This window comes from Populus trichocarpa, chromosome 8 (genome assembly GCF_000002775.5).
Source record: "Populus trichocarpa isolate Nisqually-1 chromosome 8, P.trichocarpa_v4.1, whole genome shotgun sequence".
NCBI classification, from domain to species: Eukaryota; Viridiplantae; Streptophyta; class Magnoliopsida; order Malpighiales; family Salicaceae; genus Populus; species Populus trichocarpa.
This window is the reverse complement of record NC_037292.2, coordinates 10,701,677-10,717,282: the sequence shown is the minus strand read 5'-3', so window position 1 is coordinate 10,717,282 and position 15,606 is coordinate 10,701,677. Positions and strand designations below refer to the sequence as shown.

Genomic DNA, 15,606 nt, shown 5'->3' with positions numbered 1-15,606 from the left:
ACCTCCGACAATTATAGCTTGGTGTCCACCGTAAACTAATAAAAAGGAATTTATGCAAACCAGTGAACCAACGCCAGAGCCTTTACAGGCATACATAGATTGGAACGTAGCTTCCGAGAGCAAGGTGATGGAGAATAATTTGTCAAGCCGGCTTTGCAGTGGTGTATCGAACTACCAAGACAGGAACGACCCACATTCGTGCCCACTGGGCTTTTTGCTATATTTAAATTTTCACTTCATAGATCTTACCGCTAAGACATTCATTTATTGATGCTAACCAGATATGACACAAGAGCTAATATAATATGGGAAGCAAAGGCCGAAGAGGTTTGAATCCATTACTATTCATTATTTTAGCAAAAGGATAGAAGATAAAAGAGCTAAAATGCTCCAGAACTTCAACAATCAATAAAAAAAAATCCAAAACAATTACAGAGATAAAGATGGGGCGACTTGCATCATTCACCAAAGCCCAAAAAAGATAAAATAGCCTAGGAATCAGGACTGAGTTGTGCTACCCATTTGCAAAATTTCAAGACATCAACGCTAGCATTTTATACCCGGGATATGAAATAACTCGCTCAATTTACGAGCAATGCAAGAAAAGCAAACCATACAAGAAAAAGCATCTAGAAATGCAACAACTCAAAGAAGCTCGCAAGTTATCAGTAAGTGCTCAAAACTGAACAAATGATCGATATGGCTAACAAAAATAACCTTCTCGCATGTGCTTATCAGTTACCACATCTAACCAGGAACTTCTGCGCCACATCAAGGCAAGCCAGAAAGGCTTGCGGCTGTCTGTTCTCATTTCACATGTAAATTTCCCATTGATGAGTGCATTGTATTATCCTCTAGTAGATTGCCAAGAAAATACAGGGAATTAAGGATTTGGCATCTTTTCTTTGAAAAGGCGTGGCAGCACTTCATGAGCACTAATATCTAGAATCTCTGGATCCCTGGCAAAAAAGGTACACAGATTCCGGCGTGTATCAGGAGAAAAGGAGCGTCACTATTGTCTCATGAGATGACCAGTTTGAACTAATTACTATGTCATGTATTAAGCTAACATTAAGATGATACCAGATGACTAAGCAAATTGCACTTGTTTTCTTTTTCTCTGACGATGACTTGGTAAAAAAAGGGAAATTTCCTTTTCAATGAAAAAGAGGGTACAGAATAAATCATCTCCATTGAACTGATGAGCCCCAATGGAGATGATTTATTTCATGAGCTGCTTCATGCCCAGTTTTTTGATATCTAGCACAGTCCTAAAAAACTAAAAGTCAAAGCTAGCACCCATCTCATGAAGAATGATCATGTTGAAATTTTAACATACCGTGTTCTAGTTGATCTACTCTTTAGTTTCCTTCTTCATGTCCACAAATATCCTAATTTAGCAAGTTTATGCAGCTAAGAACTGGAATTGTCAAATATCACATATTTATGGATAAAGCATATGGAGGCCTGTCTGTCCAGATGATTGACTGCAATTGGTGGGTGTGCAATAAAATACTAGATGACCATTCTAATGCAAGTCGTCAGGGAGAGAGTATATGACTTTATATGCAATGATGGTCATGAAACATGATACGTGTCAGAGTTGAGAGCTTATATCATTTATACATTACTAAGCCATCTATAGAAGGATCTATATATACTAGAATAAAAACTTTCACAGCGAATTAAGAGTATATATGACAGAAGTGGATGGCTGGCTGAAGAGAGAAACCTGCACAGTGTTTGCCCCTTTTCATTGCTGCTAGCAATAAACCATATTTTTCGCATTAAAGGTGACTCATATTGAACGAAGATGCCATCATGCTGCCCATGCCTCCACTTTCTTGATCCTTGACCTTTCCAAACCTGCAAAAATGGTATGCGATAAAATAAGATCTACTTATTGAGTACAGTGTTACATCCCACCAAAGAACAAATCAGCTAGGACAACTAAAACTTGATAGAAGGGATATATACAGTTTTAGATTTGAAAGATTTATGAATTATATATAACTTGATTATAAGCAAGTCAGGTCCATCTCTGTCTTACAGCCATAAAGCCATCAAGTCATTGGTGGTGCATCTTCTATAGATTTGATATAATTAGAAAAAAAAAAACTTGCAAATTAATTAGCAGCCGCAATATACATCACCACTTCTCCAATTTTACCATTAAAGGTTAAACTCAAGCAAGCTGCAAACAACACCTTACTAGCCCAAGCTCATCAACTCTAATTCAGCTGCAACACAATAAGCTGATTTTTATGAAATCAAGGTTACTTTACAAATCACAGCCTGTAACAGTAAATGAGGAAGTAATCTAGCACCAAATACATTACTTGGGGAAAACAAAAAGGGAACCCCAAATATTTGAAGTCCCCAACAACTTCCTCTTCAAAGCCACATCATCCAAAGCCCCAAAGTAGATACTATGCCTATGGTCACTCTCATCAATTTCCAAACTGCAAGATATTGGAGACTGCTTTTCATAAATCCTAAACCAGAAAACAGCAATACACAATAAATTTAGCAAATGAAGAATCTGAAGATAGACTCAAGGTTCAGGAAGCAGTTAGACCCATCCATGCAACAAGACTTCCAGCAAACTTTTTGCCAATTAATCTGTTATAATTTACATAGCCATGTATCTGCTGCAATACCTAGGTGTGAATACATCTTGATGTAGGACAAGATGAACAAAGTCACCAAACCAAGTGAGCTGATGTACAATAAAAACTAAAATCCCCAACAAGAGAGACATCCTTGATCTTGAAGGGACCAAATCAAGAGAGGCACACTCAATCTTGAAACCAAAACAAGAGAGGCACACTCAATCATGTAGAAACTCAAAGTTTTAATTTCAATCAATAATTCAAAAACTAACATAACTGAATGTTTAGATGCTTATTTATATGCACCAAACCAAATAAAATAGGAAAACCTAAAAAGTCTTAATTCAATAAGGAAACTAAAATCCTAATTTAATTACTACATAATAAATCCTAATACAATATTAAAATTCCTAAACAATAAAAACCAATTCCCATTGTTGCCTTCATTCTCCATCACATTTATTATGTGTGTATATGGTGTTCCAGAAAAAGAAGGGCTTGCTTCTCAAAAAATCATTACCACATGTGCGAAGAAGCAAATCATTACCTGTGGATAAGATATGATATTCTTTGGCACCACTACGCAAGCTGCCTTGGAGAAAGAATCCTCCGCATATTGCCTAAGAAATGAGAAGCAATTGCCATGTGTATGGGGTGATTCAAAGGCCTGCAAAAAGAAGTAAGATAAAGGTAATTGTTAAAATCATGAGGAATTTTATTCTTTTATATCCTCTTTTTACGGGTACGTATACCATACATCACAAGAATGATGTGCCAAAGAAGATAATACAGTTTCAAAAGCAAATACCTTGTCAATATTGACAACTGGAGCATATTTATCAGTTAGTGTCTTTTCCTTGTCAAGAAGAAAGTAGACTCTAGGATCCACTTTAGAAGCTTCATGCCATGATTTTACAGCTGTCTCCATAGTCTCAACAAGAAAGGAGAACATTTCTTTAAAACATTCTTCGGATCCAAGCATTTCAGACTACAAAAGAAAGGCTAACTTAGTTCTCACATGCAAAACAAAGCTTAAATAATTGATCTTCTCCCGTGAAGAAAAGTTTCCAAATGAAGTTATCCAGATTTAATCTTCCACTAAAGAGCAAATATGGTTAATAGGAAACAACCACCACCAAAATGCATCTTACTCCCACATAAGTATTTCAAATATGAGGTGAAAAATTTGGACATAGTGACTCTTTTCTTGATAAACTACACTCACCATTTCAGATTTCAATGTTTCCAAGTGTTTTTCCATGTTAACATTGGATCTCATGCTCTCAACCTCTTGAGCTCGTTTTTTGTCTTTGGCCAACTGGGATATCCTCTTAATCTTTCTTGATACTTCAGTGCTCCGTGGATTGTATTGTAAAGCTATTTGAAAAGTAGCCAATGCCTACAATACATGAGTAGTAAACATGTATCAGCAGCAAATCAAAAACCAAGCAACCTTGTCTAAAAAGCTACCAGATAACATTAAACGTGAAAATGTTCCTTCAGAGTTCAGACATACATTATCATACTGTTCCATGGCCTCTAATACACACCCTTTCCTGAAATATCCCTGGAATATCAACAAAACGCAACAATTAAAGAAAAATCTTGGGATATATAGTAAACCAACCCAAAAATGGTTATGCATATTTGTGCACCTTTTCCCATTGAGGATTCAATGTGATAGTTGTCTCGGCATCAGCAAGTGCTTTATTAAGCTTGACCAATTGCAAAAATGCTGCAGCACGATTGCTGGCCAATGATAGAATCATAAAAGAGAAGATGCATGAGTTCAACATACATTACTTGCATAATTATTCACAAATTGATTCATAGAAAAAAAGAATGTAGCTGTAGATGGCCAAGCAAACTCTGAAAATAGATGATTATTATAACTCGCCATGCTAATTCTCATGAAAAATCTTCCGTTTAGGAATTTCAGTGTTTGAAAGATCATTGAGCATAACAGCTAAACCTCTAACAGACAATTGCAGTAGATGAATAGGTGTAAAGAAGCCAGTCAATTATCATAACAGGATTAAAAGACTATCTTGATTCAAATGCATTGAACGCAAAAACTAAATTTCATGTAGACAGATGAAACATGCACAATTATAATGAAAATGAAAGAATTATGATGACAGCATTAAGGAAACTACATGCGTTCTTACTTTGGGTGGCACAAATGTGCTCTACGATGCTGCCACGTATTCATAAAACGCATAAAACTTATTGGAATAGCAATGCCATTAAGCAAGAAGAAAGAAAATTCAATAGCACGCCTCCTGTCTTAACACGATAAAGCAGGCCTAAAGAAATTAGTTGGAAAGTAACAAGGCACAGCTCCAACACTGTACGATTAAACATAGCTATACGGCATAAAGTCCCTATATTCCAAATATTAAGCAAATGCATATAGAATGATGAGAGCAATAAAATACTGTTCAGCATCGCATATAATCATCATTGATATGATGAATGAAGGCCACAAAACAATTCAAAACAATTGACTTCAACTAGTTCTCAAAAATGGCAAAGCATCAAACTGGAATTCCTAAGGAAACTTAAGCCACAACAACCACAAACCAACCAAATCCAGTCAAAAACCCAATTGAAAAAATGAATCAATTTTTACTAAAAATAAAACAAAATTGCATTTTGATAAACATTCAACGATTAACCAAAAGAACAAACCCTAATTTGGGGGTCATGTTTTCTTTTACCTATAAAGAGTGGGATTTGAAGGGTCAAGCTTGATAGCCTGAGTATAAAGAGCAGCAGCTTTGAGATAGTTCCCTGCTTTAAAGAATTCATTGCCTTTGTCTTTCAATGATATCTCCTCCTTACCATTACCTTCGTTGGAGCCTGTCGTAGCTGATCCTTTCTCTGCTTCGGCCATTGTAACTGGGTTCTAACTAGAGTTTACGAGAGTGATCTTTGATTTCTTCTTCTTCTTCTTTTTTAAGGTTGTACACTTGTACTAGCTCAGAGGGTGTTCAAGTCAAGTGAAGCAAGCTAGCAGTGCGGTTCCTGTCTACTGGAGACTCGATGTAGAAGAATCCGGGCCGTTAATTACAATTTTAACATTAATATCCATTAATTGATTGAAGGGCCAAGCCCATTAGCTAGATATGAAGTGTACTGCTTTGGGTAAATGTTTCTGTTGAATTGTATTGCATGAAAAATATTTTTTAAAAGCATGTTTTATTTTTCATTATTTTTTTTATGTTAATGAAAAGTATTTAAAAATAATTATTTGATGTTTGGCATAATTAAAAAAAGAAGAATTAATTTTTCATTTATTGAGAATCATTTGAACAATCTATTTGATTATTGTATCTGATATAGAACCTGCTTTAATTCCATATATATATATATATATATATATAATTAATCTAGATGGTAATCCATGTGCATGACCAGCCATACTTTAAAGCTAGCAAATATCACTCGGCTTACTAGCTGCTAGTCTGCTACATACAATTGGGACTTTTGCATGAAACCCAACTGGAAATCGACTCGAGCAACTACAGAATATATAAGAAGAAATGGCGAAGAAGATCGATTTATATGCAATAGCCAGATGCCCTTGCAGGGAAAAAACTAAATTGATAATCTGATTTCATGTCCTTGATCAATAAAAGCTAATCAATCAGAAGTATTTGATTCCCATCTATATATTCTATTTATTGATTTATACTCTATTGAAACCTCGGCTCCTGTTGATTTCCAGTGCTGAAAGCAAGATATCAGATATGATCAAGGTCAGACCCTTGAAGGCTTAAAGCAATAATTTCTAAGCTGGTTTTTCCTTTTATAGGTTCTTATATTATTATAAGGGCATTTTCCTCGAACAAAAAAAAAAATTACAATAGCAATTAAGGACATGATTCGGATTCGATCAATCGAGTTCTAACCTCCAATTACTTTTTATTATTTGCAGGGGGTAACCATAGGCTAAATTTTACGAAATAATGATAATGAGCAGATGGACTAAATTTTATATGCTATTAAAATTGTGAAATTATTACTAATGGACTGTCCTCAATTATCATCGGTGGCTTAACCTTCTCCCAAATGAAGAGCTCACATCTCATCCATCTAACCCTCTGGAGCTTCATCAGTATCATGCTCTCTTCTCCCAGGTCACTCCACAAACTTTTTATCCAACTGATGTTCCCATTGCAGACCCTCGACTCACAGAGGCTTACATGGCTCTCCAGGCTTAGAAACATGCATTGACCTCTAACCCCAACCAATTTACAGCCATGCAACTACACTGGTGTGTATTGCGCCTCAGACCCATATGACCTTCTATCTTAACGGTTGCCGGCATAGACCTAAGCCACGCCAACATAGCCGGCTGTTCACCTGAAGAGCTTGGCCTTCTTAAAGACCTTGCTCTCTTTCACATAGACTCCAACCGCTTCTTCTGCATCATTCCTGATAGCTTTATCCATCTCAAGTTTCTTTATGAGCTAGACATTAGTAACAAACTAACAACCACTTTAGTGGTCCGTTTTCCTGGTGTTGTTTTCTTTTTGCATTCCCTCAAATGTCTTGATGTAAGGTTCAATGAATTCGAAGGCAGTATCCCACCACAGCTTTTTGACCTGAAACTAGATGCTCTTTCCATAAACAATAACAGATTTCAGTCAACCCTGCCTGACAACCTAGGAAACTCTCCAGTCTCGGTGTTTGTGGTAGCCAACAATGACATCAGTGGCTACATTCCTCCAACTTTGGCAAACATGGCAGAGACCCTTGATGAGATTGTTCTCTCCAATATGGATTGAACAGGTTGTTTACGGCAAGATGTAGGGCTGCTAAGAGGTTGTTTACGGCAAGATTTATCTTTTTTAAAAAAATAAAATCGGGTATGCAAGTTGCTCCAATGTGTTTTTTTATATATAAAATTTAAAATGTAAATTGAAAAGTCTATGCAATCAAGATCAAGATATTTTGTAATATAAAATGAGACATGTATCCGATTATATTTACTGAATTTATTTATTTAAATAAATAAAAAACAAATTCACACATTAAAAACTCATGATTTAAAAAATAAACACAAGTAAACTGACTAAATAAACTCATGCAATAAAAAAATATTACGCAAGACCGAACACATCAGCAATATAATTTTAAAATGCATATTTTTTATTTAAAAAAAAATAAACTTCATTTGTATAAAAAAAAATATAGATGAATTAGAATAATATATTGAAAAATAAAATAGAAACTAAACAACTAAAAAAAACTTATATTAAAAAAAGACATACAAAAATCATAACTTAAGTCATGAGGTCAGTATAAATCCATAGAAAAAACTTGAAGATAACCACAAAACCAATATTAAAAAAAAAATAAAGCAGAACAATAAGATTGTACGAAGCTGAATTCCCAACAAATTAAATGTCGGAAGATGAAACCAAGAAAAAAAATTGACTATACAAAAGGATTGAAAAAAATGAGGGTGAGAAAAAAAATTTAATTAGAGGGATATAAATTTTCAATAGGAGGGTATCATTGAGTTGAAAAATAGATTTAATAAAAAGAAAAAAATCAATGAGGATCAAACTAAAAAAAAATAAAACAACAGAAAATTTGATTAAACAATGAAATTGAAAGAAAAAACCTTTAACAAAAGTGCCAAGGACAAAATTAGAAATTTACAAAATTAAGAACCGAAATGAAAAACCAAACATATGAGAAATTGTAATTGAATGACTAAATTAAAAAGAATAAAAACTTCTATAAATGAAAAATAAACGAAATAAGAAATTAATAGAATGAAGACTGAAATTGAAAAGTAAGAAACGATGAGGATAATTGTGTACATTATCTGTCATGAGAGAGAAGGAAGGAAGAAATCAAACGATCACCGGCAATAATCTGACCGCCGTGAACTATCATGCACTAATTCAAATAGAAGAGGACATGACAGCGCATCTAGGAAAACGATGTGTAATGCCCCGATTTTTTTTATATATTTTTACTGAAATTTCAGCAAAGTTTCTCCAGTATTCTCAATATCAAGTTATCGACTCAATCATTACACAACCTTAATTAATCAATATAATACTTGTCACGCCATCCGGGACTCTTATAGTTCAACCATCATATCAATATTTCATTGTCTTTAATATTCACTCATTACAATTAAGAAATAACAATTTCTTCACTATGACTACTGAAGGAACTAGTACTTAAATAATTAAATCTAAATGAGTGCCACAAAATACAATCACATTCAATAAGTAAACATGATTAGATTACAAAATATTATTACAACAAAGGATATAAATTCATAATAAAGTTATTACATCATTTAATTAACCAAAAGATATAATTCATGATGATTCTATTCAACACAAAGATGTGAGGTACCTAAAATTATTACATATTCATATTAGACAAGATTTGCATAATAATCAATAATGAATAATTACTATGACTTACACATGCAAGTACTCGTATATTCATGTAATTCTTTTTCTTCGTGATTTTATACCATTAATACCAAAACTTCATACACATAAAATTTGTTATTAGTTCATTCCAACTAATATTCTAGTAATCAATTATCTAAATTCTTTAACCGCCGCCAACACTCCATATACTAAACTCATCACTCTGGGATTAGTTCTGTCGGTTGGTTGTCATATAGGACTCTACAACCTATTATCACAAATCTCATTATCTAGGAAGTTAATTTTTAAATCCACCTAGCAACCATGACACTAATTCCATAACCAGGGATTCAGTTTCTAAATCCACCGAGTAACCAGGTCACTAATCCCAATAATCAAAGATCAATTTCTCAATCCGCCCAATAACCAGGGCATTAATCCCAATAATTAGAGATCAGTTTCTATGATTGACCATTCACACCTTTTGGATTAAACTAGGTTAAGATTTAAAACATTTGTAACTACTTATTTAAAACAACATATTAGATTCCTATAAGATGTTAAGCACCCACCTAGAGCCTGAACTCGTAAAGAAGTTCTTTGTTGTTGTGTTTGAACTTGTTATCTCACCAATACCATTTAGCACACAATATCATTTACCATCAAAATCTTAATTCACTCAATATTCCAAATCATTAACATATGCAAGTTTTACACATTCTATGTATAAAAGAATAACATTCATTCAGAAAATTCATTTCTCGTGCAATATTATGCATTTTCTCTCTTGTAATTTTTCCCAAGCAAACAAAATTTCATTGTATGCTACTTGCTCTTTCTCGACCGACCCTATATGCCCTTATAAATACCATGATTTTCTTCATTATTCCTTCATGATTTAACACCCATCACCAAATAACCTAACTCATTTAGTTCAATCCACCCTCCATTTGTATTTCTTCTAATTTTAATTTCAAACCTCAACACAAAATTCATTATTTAAGCGCTAATCATTTTAATTGGGTTGATGTCTATCCATTTTTCATTTTAACAAGCATAAATCAAAGCATAAAAACAACGATGCAACTTGCCAAATTCCATAATTCAAACCTCATTACATTCCCAATATTTCACATAACTCATGATCAATCAAATTGATCACCTGAGACAAGTTTGTTACCTTAGTTAATTGATAATCCAAGTGTAAAAATGCAAGTATAATGTTAGCTCCCTTCACCTTTCTTCTTCTCCTTCAATTTTCTCCAAAACCCTAACTTTGATTTTTTAAAAAAAATCTTAGTGTGAATGTGTTTTTCTCCCTCACAACCCTCTATTTCATTCTTAAACATCATTTATCTAACCCTCAAAAGTGGTAGGAAAGAAGAAAAATAAAATGATCTCTCTCTTTCTTAGCTGCACCATCGGGTTTTATTGATACTAGCCAAAACATTTTTACCATTTTTGTTATGAAACAATACTCATTTTCGGCCATAAACTTTTTCTTTTTCCCTCATTTCTATTACTTTTCTTTTCTTACCTTGTTTTATTATACTATAATTTATACTTCATTATTCTTAATTTATTTTCGGGTTTTACACTGTGGAAGGCCAGATACGTCCACCGGGTGGCATAACACACGCCGCCTGAAAGGCTTGGAAGCCACCCACGTATTCGGGCGTGCTGTGCACTCACCAACAACTTTAAGCATTAAAAAAATCAAAAAAATATGAAAAATACTAAAATGCCCCCCATAACCCCGACAATTATATAAAATACTCATATGAAAGTACAAAAATTCCCCCAAATGCTAAGCTTATGTTTTGTCTCGTTTAAGGTTAAAGATGTAATTGCACCATACATTAAAATTTAAAAACCTCAAAACACTTTTATCTAGGAGCACAAATTCTTATTGAATATGGGGCAAATATGTATTGTTATTGTTAAGAAGTTTATATAAAGTTAAGAAAATCTTGTTCAACAGTTGTATTTTTTATTGACTTTGGGGAAAGTATTTTTACCATTAAAAAAAAAAGAGACATCAACACATTTTTTCAAAGAGACAAATATAATTTTTCTGTAGCACAATATATATTTTACTGAAAATTGGGCTACAGAAAACACTCATGCTGTTTAGTTTCTTAGGTAATGGGCCCATAACTTTATAACCGTTCCAAATCCTATGGGCGTATTCGTAGATGGGCTTTCTGCAATTCCAAGCCCACAACGACTCCTAGTTAAATGACCAAACCATCCTCACCAAAATAGATATATGAAGTACGCAGCAGCAAGTAGGGTTTTTGAGTTTTCACTTCCCCAGCCATCTCTCGTTTTTTCACTACCACACTGCAGTTCGCAGCCCATCACCACCACCACCACTACAAACTCCAATCATGGCCGTTGGGTACGCTTTCAATCTCTGTCTCTCTACATTGTCGTATGCGTTTATAAGTATAGGTGTATGGAAGATGTTTTATTGATATGATTTACTCATGTATTTGTTAACAGGAAGAACAAGAGAATTTCCAAGGGAAAGAAGGGAGGAAAGAAGAAGGCGTAAGTATTGCAAAGAAAAGTTAATGTCTTTTAACATCTGGTATCTAGATCTGTGTTGTATTTTGATTTGTTATTGTTGTGTATTTGTTTTTTATAGAGCTGATCCATTTTCAAAGAAGGATTGGTATGATATCAAGGCTCCTTCAGTTTTCTCTGTGAAAAATGTTGGCAAGACTCTTGTTACTCGTACCCAGGGTACCAAGGTATGTGTGTATACATTTGATTTCATGAATACTTCTCTTTTCTTCGTTGTCTTAAAAATAATGGTTGCTTTAATGCTTTGTTGTTGGGTTGTATAAGAAAATTGTACTGCTAAAATTGGGACAAGGTTTTTATATAGAATCATAGATTCAAATGTATGTTTAAATAACTTTAACCTACAGAACAGGTGGTGATGATGTTCATGATAGGGAAACGAGATTCTAGCAATTTGATATTCTTTTAACATCCTGAATGATGTTCATAATGGTTTGCTTTTATGCCTTGTTGTTAGGTTGTATAAGAAAATTGTACTGCTAAAATTGGGACAAGGTTTTTATATAGAATCATAGACTCAAATGTATGTTTAAATAACTTTAACCTATAGAACAGGGGTGATGATTTTCATGATAGGGAAACGAGATTCTAGCAATTTGATATTCTTTTAACATCCTGAAGGAGGTTAGGTTTGCTGGAGGCAATTTTTCGTAATAACTTTGGCTGTGTCTGGTGGAGTGTTTAAGGTATTAAACCTTGTTAGCATGGAAATAAAGGATGTGTATAAAATATGGTGAATGGTGGAAGATGATTATGACTGACTCTTCTTTTCCTTCAAATTTCTTCAGGACAACTGGAGTTGTGTATGGTCACAGTGAAGTGTGTTTTTAATCATACAATTTACCCCTATTTGTAGAGAAAAAATTAAATATTTTGAATTTACTTGTGAAAATTTGAAATTTGTAAACTTTTTAGCCCATCCCTTCTCTCCAAGACCAAGTTGTGCTCATTGCTCTTCTCCACAAATTTATATTATCAATTTAATTTCATACATCCCTATCTTTTTTCTACACTTGATGCCCTTGTGTTGCTCATATTTAGTTTTGATAGCATTTGCTTTGTGTTTTAATGAACAAAAGTTTTTTTGTTGTAGTTTCATTTCATGTTGTGTGTGTAAGGTCTTGTCTCTTTTTATCCTTATTGTACTTCTTTTGGTTGACAAGAAAGGGTGCAACCATATTTTCTTTTACATGCGTGATAATTGAGAAGTATCCATGTGTTGCTCATGCACTGATGTACATACTGTTTTCTTGGTAATGCATTTATAACGTGCTCTGTGGTGTGTAACAGATTGCTTCAGAAGGACTCAAACATCGTGTGTTTGAGGTCTCACTTGCGGACCTTCAAGGTGATGAGGATAATGCTTACAGAAAGATCCGATTGAGAGCTGAAGATGTTCAAGGGAGGAATGTTTTGACAAACTTCTGGGTATGATAATGGAAGCTTTACCATTTATACTGATTATATTTTTACTCTGATGAGAATTTAACAGTGCTTTTTTATTCTCTCCTTAAACATTGCAGGGAATGAATTTTACCAATGACAAGTTGAGGTCTTTGGTGAGGAAATGGCAAACTTTGATTGAAGCTCATGTTGATGTGAAAACCACTGATAACTACACTTTAAGAATGTTTTGCATTGGGTTCACTAAAAGGCGTCCCAACCAAGTCAAGAGGACTACTTATGCGCAGTCCAGCCAAATACGACAAGTATGCAAATCATATCTTAATATCTCATTGTTTGCTGAACTTGTGTTGAGATAGCAATAGGACCTAATTTTTTTTCCTAGTCTCAATATATTTATTTTTTCTAGTCGTCTTTGCTTCAGAAAGATCTAGAATATCTGAAGGATATCTTTAATAACCATATTTTCATTTGTATGAACCCTTTTCTGATATATATTTTGGGTTGTGTATTCCACTACTGTTTTGAAATCTATACTACTTAGTGGCAACCAAAATAAAGTTATTTCATCAAAATTGTAGAGAGTTGTAACTTTTGAAGTGATGAAATACAGAGTTCTATTATTTTGAAATATTGCTTGATTGAAAATTTTGATGAGCTAACTTGCCATGTGTTCATATTGAGTTGAGTTTAATGTTCTCTTCCCAAATGTTTTTTTTTTTGTAATGTAACTGCTTGTGACAATAATCTGCTTTTGCTTTCATTTAGATCCGCCGTAAAATGAGGGAAATCATGACAGCCCAAGCAGCTTCTTGTGATCTCAAGGAATTGGTCCGCAAGTTCATTCCTGAAAGCATTGGCAAGGAAATTGAGAAGGCAACTTCTAGCATATACCCGCTTCAAAATGTGTTCATTAGGAAAGTGAAGATCTTAAAGGCTCCAAAGTTTGATCTTGGAAAATTGATGGAGGCATGTCTCTTACTCTACATGCTTCTGATTATGTGTTTGATGTTTTGGTCTTTAAATTACTACAAAGGGTTTTTTCATACCATCTTTATATCTGCAGCTAGAATCTTGAGACTTTTTATGTATATATCCAACAACCACTGGCACGCTTCTTCTCATGGTTCTTTTTGAACTATTGAATTTCATCAACTCTTTAAGCAATTGTAATTTTGGATCTGAATGGATGCTATTGTGTAAGCTGCTTGTAATTCTAATATCTTTTGCTATTCAATTCTCAGGTTCATGGGGACTACTCTGAAGATGTTGGTGTGAAGTTGGATAGGCCTGCAGAAGAGACCATGGCCGAGGCCCCTGCTGAAACTGCTTGAACTTGAATGGAAATTGTCGTTTGTTGTCTTGTCTATTTTCTTACAACATCATTTTTGTCTGTTGAAATTTCTTGAATGTTAAATTGTTGCATGTTATCTGAGATTTAGAATGTTTTTATCGAGGATGAATTTTGTGCTTTTAACTATGTAGACTTACTTTTTACGTGGCAGGTATTGATGCTTCATTTAACTTGGGTCTTTTATTGTTTGCTCATTGATTTGTGATATGGAAATGGTCTCTTGCAACAGCTTTGCATTTTAGGATTTGCTTAACGTGGGATATGATGAACAAGCCTTGTAAAGTGGCTGTATGGACTTTCTTTAAACTTAGGAGCTGATTGAGATGAAACGGTTTTGTGAGAAAATCCAGACAACTCATGTACCTGAGGGGGGTTTCAAATTTAACGCGGTTTAAACTCAGTTGGCATTTGGTAGTCTCAAAACAATGACAAACATTGTTTAGTGGAAATATCGAATGTGTTAATTTAAAGATGGATAGACGAACACTGATATTGTTCTCGACTCCGTATATAGATTTCATTTTTTACCTCATTGTTCAGACGGTAAATGTGCTTTATCCTGTTTCTGCCTTGATTATGCAAAATTTGCACTACGGAAGAGATTCTTTAATTAGCTACCACAAATCTGATCCTTGACAATTTAAAATAAAAAAAAAACTGAACTGGCAGATGGTAGTCTCAATCAGGACAAGCATTGTGTATTGCGTTACAATAGCAGTTAAGGATGGGTGGAGAAATCAATGTTAATGATCCATGCCGACAGGCTCGTGATCAATGTCATGCGTGTTTTAATGTTGAGGTTGATGACCAAATAAAGCAGATTGGTGTTCTGCAATGCTGGTGACCATGTTGTCTTAATATTCACTTAATTTTGTCAATAACCCTCGATGTTAGACGGAGTTGGTGCTTGATAAAGTTGAGCCGGGCTACGAAAATACGATTTATCAAACCGATATCTTCCATATAAACATACAAGTGCATGACTTTGATGTGGTTTGATGAATTCTCAACTTTCAATCCTGAGGATATCTAATTCGATTCTGCGCTTGTTATTAGAAGCATTGATTATCATAGAAATGTAATGGGAAATTGACGAGCATGTAGGAAATTTCCATTAAGTCTCTATATAAGAAATTCCAACCAATAAAACAAGGTTTTTTAAACATGGTATTCTATTCCAGTTTCACCCACTAGATTAGGGCTTATTTGAGATTGTGATAGCAGTAACGGTTCAAAG

The 15,606-nt window shown here is 34.1% G+C and overlaps 2 protein-coding genes across 2 annotated transcripts; one reads left to right on the top strand and one right to left on the bottom strand.

Annotated features, from left to right (window-relative positions):
- Nucleotides 1–326: 326 nt before the first annotated feature.
- Nucleotides 327–5,658, bottom strand: LOC7473424 (serine/threonine-protein phosphatase T). Its single transcript, XM_002311600.4, has 8 exons — nt 5,333–5,658; nt 4,268–4,361; nt 4,129–4,179; nt 3,838–4,011; nt 3,421–3,600; nt 3,160–3,279; nt 1,733–1,866; nt 327–959 (listed from the first exon to the last, which is right to left on the bottom strand). The coding sequence occupies exons 1-8, from the start codon at nt 5,506–5,508 to the stop codon at nt 884–886; spliced, it is 1,005 nt and encodes a 334-aa protein (XP_002311636.1). The 5' UTR covers nt 5,509–5,658; the 3' UTR covers nt 327–883.
- A 5,633-nt stretch (nt 5,659–11,291) lies between these two features.
- On the top strand, nt 11,292–14,539 carry LOC7473422 (40S ribosomal protein S3a-2). Its single transcript, XM_006379787.3, has 7 exons — nt 11,292–11,423; nt 11,528–11,575; nt 11,673–11,778; nt 12,902–13,039; nt 13,135–13,320; nt 13,784–13,984; nt 14,260–14,539. The coding sequence occupies exons 1-7, from the start codon at nt 11,413–11,415 to the stop codon at nt 14,347–14,349; spliced, it is 780 nt and encodes a 259-aa protein (XP_006379849.1). The 5' UTR covers nt 11,292–11,412; the 3' UTR covers nt 14,350–14,539.
- Nucleotides 14,540–15,606: the final 1,067 nt, after the last annotated feature.